Here is an 18,963-nt window from a genome sequence, read left to right on the forward strand (position 1 = left end):
TGTGTGTGTGTGTGTGTGTGTGTGTGTGTGTGTGTATAGGCTGTAAAAGCCCCCAGGTTGGCAAAGATAAACATCCACACAGGTTCTTTTGTGTCTAATGTGCATCACCACTGGTATGAGCAGATACAGTGACACCGGGGCCACCTGGCCGACAAAAGGCACTTTGGGAAACCACAATGTGGGAGACTACCATTGCGTGAGTCCCTTCACTCCCCAGAATGGAGGCGTTGATCTACAAATGGGTCGACGTCACTGTTTCGCTGGAGGGAAGTTTGACAAAGATAATGGAGCACAGTGTGGGGAATAAAGTGAACAAACCACTTCAGGGATATGGAATAAGGCTATAAATCAGCAATAATATTGCTCTGGTATTTACCTTGTCAGACCACATCCATCCCTAGAGTAAGAGCTCACCCTAATAGCATTTAAAATGTTGAGCACACAGAGCTCAATCAACAGACACTACAAACTCCCCCTGGTTCAAACTCTTAATTCATTCCAGTTCTACAATGTCTCCAGGGGCTAAAAGGGGAAACCCATTCATTTTCAGACCTAACACAAATGTCTAAAATGTATTGTTTTTCCAGTGGTACTCACAGCTGGGTGAGCCTTGGGAGCTGGAAGGCTCTCACGGGGATCTGGCTGATGCGGTTTCTGCTCAGTCTCAGGACCTGTAGTGTTGAGCCCAGGTGGTCCAGAGCTCCGAGCTCTAAAGTGCTAATCTTGTTGTTGCTCAGGTACCTGGAAACGGACGCAGCACATTGTGACATCAGAGATTTATGACAAACCTCAAATGTTTGATTATGAATGCCTCAGTTTTTGTCTCACTTAAGTTTCTTTACCTACATGTTTTATAATTGAATCTGTTAAACCCGGTACATTTTCATGAATACACTCTATGAAGCTTTGGTGTTGACATTTTGGATTGAAATACTAAGAACATCAACTTGCAACACTATTGTGTGCACTGTTTTTGCTTTTATTTAACTTTTCTATCAATATTGACTGTTGCTACCTTGTTTCTTTACAGGCACTGTTAAAGGTTTCACCTTATTTACTTTCATTTCAGTTAATAAGTTTTTAAAGATTAGCTTGTTATGTGCCACAGTTATAATCCATCACACTTACAGGTCTCGGATTTGAAGGCCTGCAGGAAAGCTGTGCCCTCGTAGCTCGTTGATGTCATTATTGCTCAGGTCCAGAGATTCCACAGACACCAGCTCTCTGGTCCGCCTGCCGTCAATACTGCGGATTTTGTTGTGATGTCTGGAAAAAAAACATGAAAAGGCATTAGTTGTTGTTGACAACCCCTCTCACAGACTTGCATCTTTTCCCTACAAGATGTCCACCTTGCTATCTCAAAAAATATTACCCTGCTCAACTTCAGTGTCCTTTTCCCATCACTCAAGGAGGGAAGACACTCCAAATCCCCCAACTTCTCTAAGCCCACTCAGGCACAAAGAAAGAAAGGTACACAGAACAAAGTGGTCTACATCCACCACAAAATGTGTACTCTGAGAGCTTCCAAACAGAGGCTGGCCTTCTTTAAACAATTCCAAGGACACCTGTGCTTCTCCGCAGAGCTCACTCTTAAAATCCACTAGATAGACGGGGCCTCCATGATCAACCAGAGCCACTTGAAGAGGTACTGGAGTACTTCAGTGTGTTATGGAATGGAGCAGTGGCTGTGTGATTCTCAAGAAGGAGCAAAGCTTCTATCTACTATCAAAGTCCTAATCTGCACAGGACACAGGAGCAGAAATAACTGACTGGGAAAAAAATCTAACCACTTCACCACAAAAAACATTCAAACAAAACAAAGAATTCTAACTCAGAGAGGAGAAAAGACACCTTTCTACACTCACTACAAGAAATGCTATCCCTTGTGAGTCTTTACGCAAGGAAATCTTGTATCCAAATGCCATCACTTTTGTGAGGTCACATTGATATGACCTTTGACCAACAAAATCACTTCATTCTTCAGTCCCAGGGAATGTTTGTGCGAAACAATTGAATTAAAGAAATTCCCTTGAGGAGATGAGATATTGCGTTCCTGCAAACAAGCAGACCACCCGAAAATATAATGCCTCTGGCCATGGCAGTCGCTGGCACTAATGCATAAAAAAGATGCTGTCCCTGACATATCCTACAATTTGAAGGAGATGATGCCTGTAGGAAACACTGGTGACAGTGACACCCAAACACAGAACCACGTGTCAGCAGAGCTCCAGGAAGGCCACGGGACACACAAGAAACCCAAATGAGGAATGAATACAGTAGGTATAAAATATGCAAAGCACAGAGATGGGAAAACACAAAGTACACATTCACCTCTAAGTCAAACATCTGATTTTAAATGAACAGTTTTTAATCAAATTTGATGACTGCACTTACATGATGACTCAATTAAAATGTTCTATCTGTAGCATAATCCTATCCCTAGCTTATTTGCTTTCTCATCAGGTGATAGATGATACTAGATCGATATTACTAGTTGTAAATAGTAACTTTTAGGAATCTTTGCTGGTTGCCTGGCAACCTCACAGTAGCGTCTACACTCCAGGAGGTCACTGTGGACAAGGCACCTAACCCCTTGTAAAACAGGTCACTACTACATATAGTTTTCTGTACAGGTTAAACAAATGAGATGTAAAGTCTAGACTAACTGCTTCCTGTTTCCAACTTTTATGCTACGCTAATCTCCGAGAGTTAGAGTGGAATCAGCTCATCTAACTCATGGCAGGAAAATAAATTAGTGTTTTCCCCCAAAATTACAAACTATTCATTCAACAGCATTCTCCTTAAACTCAAGCTAATGCTATTAAATCTGTCACACTCCCTCTCACACACACACTCCCTGTTATATTATCTATTACAACAATGACTTGTGTTTTAGTGAACAAAATTTAGGTGACCTGCTTCACATTATTTCACTCCAAATCTGATGACCCACAGCCCAATTACACAGGATGCCACCAGTAGGCAAATCAGGCAGTGCATTGTCTTTTCAGAGGTTGGCCAGCTATGTACAATACTGACCTCTTATTACACACGTTACAAGAAATCTGAACTATTTCACTTAAGAGTAATTCACATGATTCATGGAAAGCTAATTAAATGTTGTTGTTTTTTTCAGCAAAGCTCAAAGTATAATTCTGACTGACATTCACACACAGCAACTACCTATGTTGGTGTGTGTGTGTGGCTGATACAAGGTAGGTGTTCTGCCAGTCAAACTTGTCAAAACAAGGTCTGTCCCTCCTTTGTAGCCTTTAGCCAGCAGATGGACACACACACACACACACACACACACACACACACACACACACACACACACACACACACACACACACACACACACACACACACACACACACACACACACACACACACACACACACACACACACACACAGAGTCATTTATTGGTGTCTGAGAGGAGGAGGGGTCTCACCACAGTGGCCCACCTGAATAAACAGTGGCAGTAAGGATGAGCCATGCAAGCACGCCTGCGCAAACACAAACACACACACACACACACACACACACACACACACACACACACACACACACACACACACACACACACACACACGGTCCAGAGACAGTGGCTACAGTGAGCATGAGCAAAGGGGGAGGGGAAGAATTGGGGAAGAAGGAGGGGGAAAAAAGGAGAGGGGAGTGAAGGGGTGAGGTGGGGTCAACAGCTGGTGACCTTTGCTGGGAAAAACAGATCAGTCTCAAACTGGTGGGAGAGGTTGACCTCTCTCACTCGTTCTCTCACCCCCCCCCCCCCCCCCCCACCCGCTCTTCTTCCACTGCTCTAACCAAATTCCCTCTCCTCTCTCCCGCCCACAGCCCAGAGCCCAGCTGTGTGTAAGAGACAGATAAAGCCTCAGCGCTCAGTGTGTTTGAAGTCCCTACACACAGAGTAGTAGCGTTTATAAAAACTGATTATCATACGGGCAGTGACATTTCTGATAAAGCGGAGCTCGGTCCGCTCTTGTTCTCTTTCATGTCTTGGGGTCTTATTCCCTCTTGATTCCATTTAATTCCAAGTCTCATTACACTGCCCCATTGACCGTCAGATCATAGAGAGCCCGGCTCGTTTTGACACTTCTTTTTGATGTATGGAAAGCAGACACTGGCTATTTCCAGTGTCTGCTTTGGGGGGTGATTGTTTGGCCTGTTCCTTCCTGTTTGAAGCTGGTGGTCAGGACAAAAGAAGAATTATTTCAAAATCAGATGATCCAGTGGGCCAGATGATTTCCAACCCAAAGCTGTTTTAACACACCCCTTTGATGCTGACTGGAGTGGCGATGCGCACAATGGGAAAGTTTGTGCTGCTCTGCTGACACTGTGTTTTTAAACATTTTTGTTGCTTCTTTTTTTGCCATCCTGCTGTGGCATTTTGGGAGTCTGTGGGATGTCAGTGGGCTTGCCAATGTGCATTGTCAGACTGTGGGAGCCTGGCATATGGGCTCTGGTGGGTCACATGCATCTGTTTTTAACGTTAATGCATTTCCTGATAAACGATTCTCAAAGCTCTGTCGCGATTGGTTGATGTATGTAAAGATGACAGTGACTGGCTAAAGAAAAATGAAAACTGCAGCAATACAACCCCATATGGTCGGGCTTATCTGTGCCTTATGAATTCCATGACAGCTGCAGCGATTGAAAAGAGCTGCCAGACATGTGAGTATGAGGAGGGTGGGGGGCTGGGGGGGTAAAGGAAGCTGGAGGTAGGGAAAAGAAGAAGACTGATAGAGGGAAAAAAAAGGAAATCAAGTCCACTCAACTATCCCTTCTTAGTCCACCTACTTCTTCTTTTTATTTAAACACGATTGCTAATCTTCTTAATACATTTGTACACCGAGAACACCCACGGTGACAAGTCATCCTGTTCTTTGTAAGTACAAACTGTCACAGATTCTGAATCAGATACTCAGAATAGCATTTGGCTTAAAAAGATAATAATCTGATGATTATCTTGGTAACACTTAGTCATCCGTAATCTTGATATTTGCACTGAATATTGAAATGTGTAAAGTTTCTTTATAAATCTTTTTATTGTATTTTGAATTGTCTTTACAAAAGAAAATTGCAATTGTGTATCTTTGCCTAGTAATTACTGACAAAACTGTATCTAGGAAGACAACAACAGTAGTAAAATGGCCATCACTTCTAGTACCTTGTTTTCCCCACACTGCAGAAATATAAGAATAATTGAACATTTTACAGGCCTTAAATCCTGGAAACCTGTCAAGTACTTCAGCTATTGCATAAATTAAATTCTAGTTACTTTAATAACTTCATTAATTTCCTTCAGACAGAGCAAACCTTGTCAGCAATTGGCTGCCTGACACTCAAGACTCAGACAGTCAGACAGTCAGACGGTAGAAACCACATTTAATGGGCGCTGAGCCTTTTGGAGCGTTTACTATTGGCTGAGGGGCTGCCGACAGATTCTGTGTCCATTTGCTTAAACAAGTGTGTGTGTGTGTGTGTATGTGTGTGTGTGTGTGTGTGTGTGTGTGTGTGTGTGTGTGTGTGTGTGTGTGTGTGTGTGTAAGCCGCTCTCTCACAAACTTGTAGTCAGACAACATTCCAGACTATCTCCAACTAATGGCACAGGAACACTTTCCTGCATTCTATCCAGCTGCCTCTACTGGGGCACACACGCGCTATCACACTCCAGGGGGCTTGGTGGCAGTCAGCAATTGGATTTACATATAATATCCCTGAAACTGAGTTCTTACTTCTCTTTTTCTTTCCTTACGAAATTCTCTCAAACTATTCCTCTTTAACATGATGTGATGTCACCCTGATCTGACATATTCACATCTCCCGTCCCTCACTCCCTCCCTATTTTCTCATTCTTCCTCCCCCTTGCTCACTGTCACCCATTTTACTGTAAGCCATGTGACTGACAGCTGCAGCTGCAAGTGCTTCAGCGGGCCTTCGCTTCAGCTGCATGGCTTTGTAAAGATCCGACCCTCCCTCCAGCCTCCACTCCCATCAGGCCAACAGGCCTCCCCCTAGCAACAGGCCTCAAGTCAGGCCAAAAAAAGACACCCCAATCATTTGGAGGGGCTGTGACTTGGCACAGTTTGTGCAAGTAAAGGTTAACTTGCTTCAATCCCTTCTGCACCAAAAGTGAGTAGGACGTTTGTGCTGCCTACAGTTTGTGAAGCCTACAGGTCCAGGCAGATAGATATAACATGATACAATAATAAATCAAACCTGTGGGAAACATGACACACTTTTAACAGACAGCTGTCAGAGTTGCTTACTCAAACCTCAAATGTCCCCTCTTACTAACTGCCCACAGCCTACAGACATACTCTGCCCACATCGGTGCATCATGATAATTCTGAGAAGCAGGCAGATGACACACGGAGAGAGGCAAAGGTACGACTCCCACAGTGCTCACCACAGAAAGTGATGACGGCGATACAAACAGCAGCTGAGTGCTTTACTACCAGGAAGTCTGTTGGCACGCTGGCAAGGTGGGAAAGATAAAACAGAATTAACTTTCTTGTGTAAGGTTGAGCGATATGTAAGAATGTTCTCTGGTCAAACGAGGGGGGAAAACTGCAGCCTGGTCGAAAACAACAGTCCACCCAACAGATGATTTGGGTGGAAAACTGTGTGTGTGTGTGTGTGTGTGTGTGTGTGTGTGTGTGTGTGTGTGTGTGTGTGTGTGTGTGTGTGTGTGTGTGTGTGTGTGTGTGTGTGTGTGTGTGTGTGTGTGTGTGTGTGTGTATTTATCTTGTATCAGAAACATAAGCATTGCCAATTATCCAGTTAAAGGATTTTTAACAAGTCTTCCTATCAGCTCCAGCCTTTTGGTTTTCATCTTACACTTATTTTGGGCTAACCTTAGAAAGCCTTTCATGGTACCGTGTTTGTTTTGTTGCCCTACATTCCTTTAAACATTCTTGAGCATCATACCTAACAGAAAATTGTCTGTACTGAGGGAACACTCAAGACTAAAATAAAAAGTGTGGATAATGAGGTGTGTAAGCATTTCGTAAAGTACCAGTTCCTCAATTATCATCAACTTCTATCCAAAAAAGATCATGAACTCCACCTGTATTATAATCAAATTTTTTAACATGAAACATTCCTGTGCATTTACCACAAATGCTGCATTCACTGGCTTTCAAAGTTTAGCTTGATTTAAATGCCCAAACTAGCACTTTCTTGCCATGAGCGTCCTTCAGTGGTGTTAAAACCAGAGATTTGACGGACTACCGAGCTCACGTTTGTGACATGCACAAGCGCACACATGTCCTTCCCAAATAGGGCAGTAAATCCCCAGTGAGATGCCAGTGCGGGCAGTCCCCACAGGCACAGTTTCACAACTGGGAGCAACCAAGCTGGAATTATACACAAGCTGACACTGAGCAGCGAGCGCTGCTCGAGCACCGCCAGCTAACAAGACTAGTCAGTTACCTGACCACATGCTAATGGCTCATGACAGAGCTCCATATTTACGCCAGGAAAGGGGGATTTTTTTGTAGTAGTTTTACATAATAAAGTCACCCTCATTGGTAACTTTTACGCAGTGTTACCTCTGAGACGTACAGGCATGTGCATCCTCGACAGATGTCAAGAGACTATTTCGAGGGGCATTTCAAAGAGGCCACTGACCTAAGAATATGGTAACAGAGAGCCAGATAATTCTGGTACTATGTCAGGCCGTAAATGGGGTGATACTCACAGGTAGAGCGATACAATCTTGGAAGCAGCCGGTCCTAAATGTGGTATGGAGGTCAGCTCATTGTGGTCCAGCCGCCTGAAAGTGACAAACACGCACAATGTAGCAGGTTAGAGAGAACATAACTGTGTTCTGAAAGGAAAACACAAAGAAATACACAAGAATGATGTTGTTTGGGGGTCAAAGGCAGTATAAAAAACTGCTGCTAAAGACAGAAAAACAAACAGAGATTATGTCAACTGAAGCCCACTTGAGATGTGACAACATTTGAGGCTAAATTCAATCAACTCTTATATAAATCAAAGGGTTTCAAACACAACTTGTCACTTCTGCCGCAGAGCAAGTAGCAAATCATCCTTTAAAAAAAAATCTAAAATAGCATGGGACTAAAACAGATGTCGAGGAGTGTATGACTGGCTGGCCAGCCTGCCAAAGATGTCACCAGGGTGTGTATCACCAGTTAGCTTGTCTATGTGTGTGTATGTGTCTTGTGTACCGGTGCTGAGTGACACAGAGCCAAGCCCTCTCCTCACCATATAAAATATTTACAAGGCCAGCGTTGGCCACAGTATCGGGTGGTGTAGGGGAGCCTTAATATAGAAAACCACCACTTTATTCTCAATTGGACTTAGTTCAAGGCAACACATACGAGGATGCTGGTAGGAAGTGGAGCGGCAACCATGGACGGCAGTCAGAATAAAGTCATTGATAAAAACTCATCACAACTCACAATCGTGGTTTGGATTTAAATCTAAACCTGAGTTTAAGATTTAGTGGGGTTAGGTTCGTCCATCAGAATGTGTTCAGTTGTTTGCCTAATTGATAAATCATGTGAGTACTGTGTGAATGATTACTTACAGCTCTCTCAAGTTGGGCAGGTTGGAGAAGGCTTCAGCGTTGATGGCCATCAACTTGTTGTGGCCAAGATTTCTATGAAAAAGAAAATAGGAAATAGTCAAAATCCTTGATTTATAATATCAGACATTGCAGAATAACCAACAATCAAAATATCAGCAGTGCAACAATTGTTATAATTCAGAAGTTCAAATAAGGAGCCTGATCAATAGCAAGAATTATTTCACCCATTTGACAAACAGCCTCATCCGTCCACATTAAGTACAGTATGCCTGAAAACACTGCAGTACATCAATTCAGCCGGCCTTCAAGAGGGCCGGGTCGATACTATTGATACAGAGCGTGTCTCTCTCCTGGCTCACTTTCCAAACATAACCCACAGGCCATTCATCTGCAGCAGTCAATTTGCACTTTAGGCTAACAGCGTATTTAATAGCTGGCACTTGACTCGTACAGAGGCTTATTAGAGAGTGATTTTTCCAGTGATATAGCGTTACTGCTGTCAGTTAGGGGGCAGAGGGGGGTATGTGTGCGCTCCTCACACACATCTGCATTTCAGATTGAGCTTCCCACGCTTTGTGAATCAAATCCATTTCACACATAAACAAGTCCTATCTCTGACACACACACACACACACACACACACACACACACACACACACACACACACACACACACACACACACACACACACACACACACACACACACACACACACACACACACACACACACACACACACACACACACACACACACACACACACACACACACCCTGCTTGACTGGCATGCAGCCTGCCTTTTGGCAGAGAGGAGGCTGCAGTGAGAGCGGTGTTTGTGTTTGTGTACTGGGGTTAGGCTGGGCCAGACAAAGGGAGCCCACAGCTCCAGGGCCGCCTGCCTCCCATCCCTCCGTCCCTCCGTCCCACTGTCCAGACGTGAGAGACGCACCAGGAATGTTTCACAGGCCTGCAGAGAGATGGCTGCTTGTTCCCAGAAGCTGGGGACACTTTTACCTGATGAACACATTCCTCATGCTCTTGTCCCATTGCCATAAAAAACCATGACAGAAGCGGAATAATGTTGCTTCATGTTGCCGATTCCTAATTTTAATAGACATAATTTGAGGAGATTGGTCAATACTATAACAAAAGACTCGTTAAGCCCTTACATCATACACACTTCAGTTTTTTAATACTATTTATGCCTATCAATCTTAATCTGTGTCTCACTTTACAATTTCCCTTTCTTGTCTTCTCTGCTTGATTGCAGATAATGACAGTCTCCCTCCCCAGTTATTTCGCTCTACTTGTGTGTGTGTGACAAGATAATAGCAGAGCCTGTGTCTGCCCTCTAGGCACAGGCCTGACGAGGAGGTGTGCATATGTGCCTATGTTATGATCATTTACCAGGGCACCTCCCATTGTTGCCCTGATCACTAAACTGTCGTCCCCTGCAAGAGAAGGCAATTACCTCGTTATGGTGAAGTTAAGTGAAAAATCACCCAGCTTTTCTATGGGCCGCCTCTGCCTGCAGGTACGCATCATCAGCCCACACAGACATAAACACACAGCATAGACAGGATGAACTTGCGAGAGTGCTGTCATGCTTTTGGACTAAATTTGGCTCAAATGTTCAAGGAATTTTACTAGTGAACTTTGAATTATGAGCATATAAAATGTTATTTAAGAACATTGCCTCCTAACAGCTTTTTTAAAATGACTTTAATGTGAGGGAAATTGTCTGCGCATATTTACAGGCATGAATGTCAAAGCTTAAAATAAAGAACAAGGACTAAGGAAAAAAAAGTCACGCTTGAGAGCCAAACCTGTCGTACTGGTGCTAAAGGCCACAGCAGCAAACAAAACTGGTCCTTTGTGTGCATACGCAGACGCACATGTGCCTCTTTCTCAGTCCCCTATGGTGTTTACATAACTTTTTCTCTACATCTCATTCAGCCAGATTGATTTTCTTTCCTATCAGATGAGATAAGTTTCATAGTGTTTTAACACCTACTGTCTGAGGGGACGGTGATAACGCTGCTTCTCCCTCCCTCTCTTGCTTCCTCCCCTTCTCTCCCTGTTGAAGAGGGGGTGGGGTGGTGGCGGGGAGAGACGCCAGTGCTATGCGTGGTTAATGCTTTCCAGAAAGTGACCTTACAATCGTGCCGTTTCTGCAAGAATTTGCCGAGCTGGGATCAGAAGCCTAGAAGTCATTAAGAGTTTCTGACTTCTTTACTGGGGGGAGGGCGAGACGTACACACCAAGAAACAAACATACTGAGAAAAAATAAGAACCATCCAAATAACCTGCCAAACTCTACACTACATGCAAAGAACAAGTTAATGAAATATAATTCTACCAATCAGGAGGCATAGTTGAAATGGGAACTGGCGCCGTGATTAAAAACATGGCAAATACTACAAAGCAATTTAGTTCTGAAAGCCCTGAAAGTTTCAAACACTGCATTCCACTGTATGGTACAACTAGTTTATACAAAGGGGCAGCACTGTTTGACATTAGTCAGCGGGATCAAAATCAAAAGCACTCTCTGCCAGGTACTAAATCATAGAAAGTGAGTGATAATAAGCCTGCATCTTTAGCCCAGTACTACATTTCCCCCACTGAATTCAAGCTCATGTGACTGCTGCAACAATGACTGATTTTCTACATTCATTTCATTAAATTATTACTAAAATAAATGTATTAATTGCACATTTAATGCTCATGTTTTCCAAGCACAATGGCCATCAACTTTTCATACGATATATAAACATGAACTCGATCATTTTGCTGACTTCGATAAATTGCACATTGTGTTTACATGCGTGTTCAAGTAAACAATCACTGAGCATAGAGGTCGACATGACCTTCTATCTGTCAGCAGAACTGCAGAGACACAAAAAAACAAGGGCAACTGGAGTGAGGGCTGGTCTGAAAAACACTGCCACCCTCTAACCCCATAGAGCCAGCACAACCCAACCACCAGCACCAGCCCACACACACACATCATTAACAATAACAACAAACACTGAGACTGAGTGACTTATCAGGAGGAAGAAGGTTCTCTATTAAACACAACAGAAATGAAACAACTAGCTTCCAACATATAAAAATCACAAAGACATACAAATAATCAACCACCTGTTGCTATGAAGACATGTCACTATACTAGTCATGAAACTAAAGGTTAGTTAACTAATTAGTAAATCTTTTTTGATGACTACTTAGATCATTGATTGAGTAATCTTTCAAATATGAAAACAAAGTTTGCTTGTTACAACTTCTAAGATAAGAGGTTCTTTGCTTTTCTCTCGAGAAGGGCATTTATCATCATTATTATTATAGGCTGAACAAAATTAGTTGCTGGATCAACTGATCATCAGTCAACTACTGGAAGGAAACATTGGCTTCAATCTTAACTCAGCCTGGAAGATAAATCGAGAAAAATAGGGCAGGGAGGCTGCAGTAGATGGTCACTGCTGGACCATGCAGCTGATTTGACATATAAATCTCATTAAACAGCTTTACGAAAAAGTTGTCATATTGGTGCTGTGGGAGTAGAGGAAAGGTGGGAGTGCAGGGTGATGTCATAGCATATGACACTATGCTTGTAAGTCAGCATTAAGTCTGCGTGTGGGAGAGAGGAGATGCGGGGCAGGAGGATGGGAGAGGGAACTTACACACAAGGAGATATATCATCATTATCTTTCCTTGTTTCTAATGTAGATAAATGCAGCGTGAACTTTGCTCACTGGAAGTGTGAAGTGATGAGCCTTCTGCAGCCCAGCTGGGAGACAAAGGCCCTTTAATGTGGTCGATTTCAGAGCATCATAAAACTGGGCAAATAATAACCTGTGTCAGGGAGGAACACACACACACACACACACACACACACACACACACACACACACACACACACACACACACACACACACACACACACACACACACACACACACACACACACACACACACACCACTCTTCCTGTCATTAAAGACCAGTTTATAGCCAGGCAACTGCAGTGAGAGTGTACACAAGGCTTCAGCCCACCATTTTTATACACCAGCCAAACAGAGGAAGGAAACTGCCAGAGAAAAAGACAGACCATGTCTTACCACATGTGACAAGGTTAAAAGCTTGAGCCGATGAACAAGACGAGCCATTTTAATGATAAATGTGATTCTTTAAAATCAGAGAAGAAGAATAAGTAAATGTAAGATTGGGGGGGTGAAGTATCTAAGTATAAAGATCAAAGATGTGTAGTGCTGAAGGGGTCAGCATATTTTAACATTTGCATTAGAGACCCCCCACACACACACACAACACAACAAAGGAGCTGCTCGAGCCCTTGAAATCAGCGTAGGAGCGTGACTCAGTTTCTGAAGTTTTCCGAGGCAGGAAGGCGAGCCACATCTTGGGGCCATGTGCACTGCAGCTCTCTTCTGCTTGGTTGGTTTTGGGTCTGAAGCAGGAGATGGAAGTGGAGCACTCAAAACAAACAGGGACAAGGTTGGGAAAGGGGTCTGCACTAGCCCCAGGCACTGTATGAACCGATGGCCAGGCCTTGCGATGCCAGCCTGGACACTCCAGATGAAAACCACAATAACGCTCATGCTGTCCACACTGCATGTCCTTCAGAGTGTTTGCACACACTGTCCACACACAAGATCATGCTCATGCATTAAACACTGGATTCTGGTGCGATAACACTGTAATTTGCAACGACCAGCGCCAGACTACTCATTAAGAGAAAAAGGAAATGAGTGTCCACAATTAATCTGAAAAAATAACATAAACACTGTATGTCTCTATAGTGGGACTGTTTTAGTACTGTGCAGACAGCTGACCTTATGCTCGCAACTTCAAAGTGAAGAAAGAAAGACGGATTGTTCGACATTTTTTCCCCCTACTTATTGTTTATTATACTAGCAGAGAAATAACTACACTCCAGACAGTGGAGAAAGAAGTGTCTAAATAGTGGACCATGCTATCTTTACAATCTAATTGCATGCAAATGTGTGGCTGTCTAGACAGTGAGATGCTCCTTTCTGCAGAATCAGAAAGTACAAAGGCATATTTTGGGGGGAGGGCTACAAGAGAAAAAAATTGGCCTGATTCAGGCCTCACAGCTTCACTCACTTCTCGAAGGACTGCCTGTTTTCTGGGGTTTAGAAGCTGCTTCGCTTGCACAGTACCTCTCACTCGCTGTCTAAGTCACGCTTTTTTTCTAACCCCTTCTCCAGATTTCCAAACTCTTACCAGATGTAGAGAATTCACAGATGATTCATCGATCAAGCCCACTTTGTAGACACCGACTTCAGGGGAGAGGGAAAGGTGGAAAAAAAACTTGGCACACTGAAGTGTCTTCACAAAAGGGCCCATCCATTTCAGTGACTGGATTCCTGCAGGATGACTTGTGGCAGCAGCTGTTTGATTGTCATTAAAGCCAGTGCAAGGCCATGAGCTCATTCCATATCTTCATGTTAATGTCAGACTTTATCTGTTGTTATAAGAGCAGGAGCTCAACCTTAGTGCTTCCTTTGTAATTTGTTCATAACTTATGTTTTGCATGAACCATCTCAGCTGGTTAAAAGAGGATCACATACAAATCTCCATCTGGGAAAATCACTGTACGCAACTTAACACAAATAGCCAATAAAAAACTGTGGCAATTAGAATATCACCCAAAACCCTTTCAAACGCTTGAGTTGTGACTTTTAAAACATCTGCGAGAGAACGTGCAAGTCATGAGGCCGGGGAAACTATGACAATAAACAAAGTTGGTAAAAAATCACTTGCAATACCACAAAATTACAAGGCTGCGTAGTGAGAAATGCCCTCAAAACCACAAGGGGCACAGCCCTACTGAGTGCTGCTGCTGCTGCTGCTCTGCAGCAACTGCTGAAAGGTTCATCTACAGAGGAAGTATTTATGAAGATTATTCTTCATGTATTAATCAGTCCTTGTTCAAACTTATAAACAACAGAACTGCTCGTGAAAGAAAGCCAACCTATCATAGTCCTATTGTAAAAGATTAGTTAACATGCTTATTATCAATAAGTAAGATTAAGAGAAAAGATTTAAAAATAATATTAATAGTGACAAACAAGTAGACAGAACTGTAATGTTTAATTTCTTCTGGGTTTCTTCACTGTGTTTAAACACATGTGACAGTGGATGAGGTTTCTGACCAGCGACAAGACTTTCACAAACTAGTGGAACCAGTCTGAAGACAGAGGCAGCAGCAGCAGACCGTGACATTGACAAAACACCTCCTTTCAGTGAGCGGAAAAAGCCCCCCTCCCTTCTCCCTCAACTTTTCCTTCAGTTCCCCCAGGCCAGGTGATGTGCATCTCCACCCTCTTCCGACCAGTCCGCAACCAGCCAGCTAAGCTCCCAGCCTCTCTCCGGAAACCACCAACACAAACCCATTTCCTGTGGGCAGAAGCCAAAACCAACTTTTGGGGGTAGTGTTTACCAATAAGGCTGTACTGTGAGGTTTAAGGCTATGGCTTGGGGTTGAGTCACAGAAAAACTTTTTGGTGTATATCATGCATTATGGCCAGTACATTGGAAAACCTTGGAAACCGCTTGGGAAATGCTAGGTTACGAGGGTGATCAATCAAGATCAGGCTTCCTCTTGCTTCTCACCAGAGTGGCCGCAGGTCGGTTACCATTCTGGTGAAGGACACAACATTGACAAATGATAATAAAAGACAAACCTCATAAAAATCTGTGGCTTTTCTGTAACAGTAAAAAGGATTTTACACTCTCACATGAGAAAAACTCTGAAGCTAACAGGAAACATGTATCTGCTTTATCTCTAGCCAACCACAGAGATCGCAGGCAAAGTCAGTAATGCTCATGCTTTTATTTAATTGCAAAATCCCATTACGCCAGTGGCACTGTGGGCAAAAATGCTTTTTATACACATTACCCAGCTCACAAATAAGATAAGGCACCACTCCTGAGAGGCTATATGTGACTGTGTGAGAGCAAACTTGCTTTGAATGTTATTAGCCTATTCATCAATCAGAAACAAGGGAAAAACATCTGAGGCTGGTGGTCAGTTTATTAAATGTTACACGCACTGATGTAAGACAGCACAGGATGTGTCCGAAAAAGAAATTTAGGACTGCAGAGGCTTTAAAGAAGCTGTTAGCCCTTTAACCTCAAGTGTTTGCACCATGCTGGTGAATACAGTGGCGGAACAAATGTGAAGCAATAGAATATGGTTAATGTTCCTGCAATAATTATCAGTGGAGTTAGCATTCCTTTACGTGGTTAATATGCTCTCTTCTCAAGGGTATGTTTCATTCTAATTCAAGCACACGTCTTAACCACAACCCTTCACCATCTATCCTTTTTAACTCCGTCTGCACAGCCAGGATGTGCCAACATGATTGTTTCCCCGATCCTCATCAAGGCCACGCTCTCACAGGGGACCAATAAAATCAGGGTCCTGAAGGCAGATTATTTTGACAAGTGGAAAGCATTAGGTTTATTTCCTTCACCTAAAGCCACAGGACAGCTTGTGATGGATAAACTACCCCAATGTACCCTCTAACCATCTATCTTCTTGGGACAAACATTCATTCAGGGTTTAAGAATAACTCCTAAAAAAAACACCAACAACATCAGAGCCCAAATGCTGACATACCACTGCCTATTATGGGTTAGCCAAAACAATTCTTTAATTGCATGCATTAATGTAAAAGTAGATTCTCTGTCAAAGCAATACATCCACTAGACAGTGTGAGTATGTTGCCCGTATTCGTTACTACCTGCTGAAATCCACAAAAAGTCTGCAACTTCCCTACAGCCTGGAGGAGAGAGGATGACTCTCCTTAACAAATGTTCCTCTCTGATAGTATTAATGCAAGTCCTGAGGCACCATTGCAGTGTTCATAACTGTAATACCAATTTTAAGCCTGTAAAGATGTAACTGCAAAAAGCTACCTGACAGTGCAATCATTCTTCACCCACAAAAGGGTGGGAAATGTCCTTTCGTTTTTTAAGCTGGATTGGTCCGCTCTGCTTGAGTAATCTTAATTTTACAGAGAGCAGAGCAGAACGCAGAGCACTTTTCAAGTCTGCAAGTGGTTGTACAAACCACATGTATATGTATAACTAATTGGCAGGATTCTTACTGATTAACAACTGCAATAACATGTTTTAGCCTTGTACTACTACTTATTTAACTGCCAAAACCTACAGGTGTTTCAGGTTATTGAGATTCTCCTCCAAGTCTTACATCTGCATTATGTAGAACAGAAAGCCACCCAATACTGTCCTCCCTAGTCCCTACCACTGCTGCTGCTTCTACTGCTGCTGCTCCCTCCCTGGGGTAAATATAACAGAGACAGTTGACTCCACGCTGATTTCACTTGGCTCAGATGCCGGGAGGTAGAGGAGAATAAACACGCTTTTTTTTTTTTCAAACTAAGGCACTGTGCACACTAACACTGAAAGAATACAGTTATTACCGTTACCCCATTGTCCTATAATCCTTTGTATATTATTTGCAATAGTATCACACTTGTATCCACAACCAGCTCATATGTACTTCTGTGCACAGGCAGAACTCAAAAACTAAAATAACTTTAAATCCACAACACAAAGTCATTCCATCCATGTGGACAGGACTTGGCGTGAGTAAACATATAGGATCGCATTAGGCCACAAGTGAAATTGTTCAAAATGTTGTCTTTTGGGTTCACAGTAATCATCTACTGATCAAGCTCGTTTGGAAACCTCAGGGGAATAGAAACAGGTTCCCTTTGAGTTACCTGCCAACATAATGTGACAATCACAAGTGGTGTGGAAATATGCAACCTAGGTGTTTTAAAAGATAATTTAAAGCCATGAAGCCATTCCCTTTGAGAACAACAAGATTGCGGGACCTTAAATCTCGGCCGATAAGGTTTGGCCGAGATAAAAAGAAGTCGGCATGGAGTGAGACTGGACTCACAAACCAGAAGGTTTAGAGCAGCTGTTTCAGCTGGGACAGCCGTCCAACAATAGTTGTCCTCTCTCCAGGAGGACAGGAAGAGCAGTGTGTCTGTGTACGTGCGTGATAAACAGCGTCTGCACTTGAACTTGGCTAAGTGGTGCTTCGGGGCAATGAGGCTACCTGGACACAAGTGCAGTTATTCATGTGTTTTGAGAACTTTTTTAAAAGTTGCATTCCTCCCTTCCCAGGAGAAGAAAAACTGCCTAACACTGGAACCTGGGAGCCAGAAGAGTCTTTGCACCACGTTCCCAGAAACACATACAAACAGATGTCTGAAATGTCAGTGAGGATTCACAACTGCCACTGGTCGTAGTGTTTGCAATACAGTGCCGTGAGAGCAGGAGGACAGAGGGTAGTGTTGTCTGTAAATAAATTGTTGATAAGTGCTTAAGTTTCCTAAGCACCGGAGGATGTTTCATAAAAATGCCTCAAATTGGCTCATTTTCGAAACGAGTCAGCAAACAATGTTTCAACTGTTGTCAGCCCTGGTTGACCAATCCTTCATTTATAAGAAATGTGATTTGTGAACTATGGCTAGAAACACTGACACAAGAATTAGGATAATACCCATCATAAATCTGACTGAACAAAGCAGACCTTTATTTGTTATGACACGTTTGGGCCCATTTGTTTACGCACCCTGAGAGGACAGTTTGTTCGTCTGATACTGTAAACATGAATTCATTTTTAGATAGCTATATTAGAATGCACACATCTGGTATCCATGTGTCAGAAACCATGAAAGATATCAAAATTCACTGAGTGCACAGGACAATGATAAGGGACGGTCTTTAACATTAAGTTAGACTTCTAGTACTTGGTTACGTTTGAATGAAAGTTGACTTTAAATTAAGGTATATTATATCAGATAAATACAAGCCAATCTGTTAAGAAGTTATGGGCTGAAAAAGAATGTAGACGGATTTCTCAAATGAGCAGACACAATCATTTTCTATGCTCTTGGGCAAGGCATTTCACCAGTAAAGAGTATTCTGATGTGCACCATCCTGCTATATATGAAAGGTTTGTGCACTTCATCCTTCTTGCAAGTTATAAAACAACTGTATGACTGACAGTCAGCAAGTCCAATTTAGTAAACACCAAATACAAAAAAATGCTTCTAGACAACATTGAAAAACACAATAAATCCTAAAATACTACAGGTGGTTTGCTCGCAAATAAGTTTCCACTTTGCCTGTTGATGTGAATTTTGAATAAACGTTAATCCTAATCAAAACACAGTGTGTAACAACTGCCCCAGCAAAGACAAATGCTGGTAGTGGAGTTGTTCCACTGGTTTCCAGAGTGGGGTGCAGGGACCTCTGATGGGACTTCGTGGGGGTAACAGGGGGTCCCCGAATAAAAGGGGA

The 18,963-nt window shown here is 42.9% G+C and overlaps 1 protein-coding gene across 1 annotated transcript in view; it reads right to left on the minus strand.

Annotated features, from left to right (window-relative positions):
- The window catches only part of lrig1 (leucine-rich repeats and immunoglobulin-like domains 1), a 37,473-nt gene that overhangs the window by 17,138 nt on the left and 1,372 nt on the right, over positions 1–18,963 (minus strand). Inside the window, exons 2-5 of the mRNA XM_035152802.2 lie at positions 8,581–8,652; positions 7,726–7,800; positions 1,129–1,266; positions 598–741 (exon numbers count right to left, since the gene is read on the minus strand). Of these exons, the coding sequence (XP_035008693.2) occupies positions 598–741; positions 1,129–1,266; positions 7,726–7,800; positions 8,581–8,652 (429 nt within the window). The remainder of the gene's footprint in view (positions 1–597; positions 742–1,128; positions 1,267–7,725; positions 7,801–8,580; positions 8,653–18,963) is intronic.

This window comes from Hippoglossus stenolepis, chromosome 3 (genome assembly GCF_022539355.2).
Source record: "Hippoglossus stenolepis isolate QCI-W04-F060 chromosome 3, HSTE1.2, whole genome shotgun sequence".
Classification (NCBI taxonomy): domain Eukaryota; kingdom Metazoa; phylum Chordata; class Actinopteri; order Pleuronectiformes; family Pleuronectidae; genus Hippoglossus; species Hippoglossus stenolepis.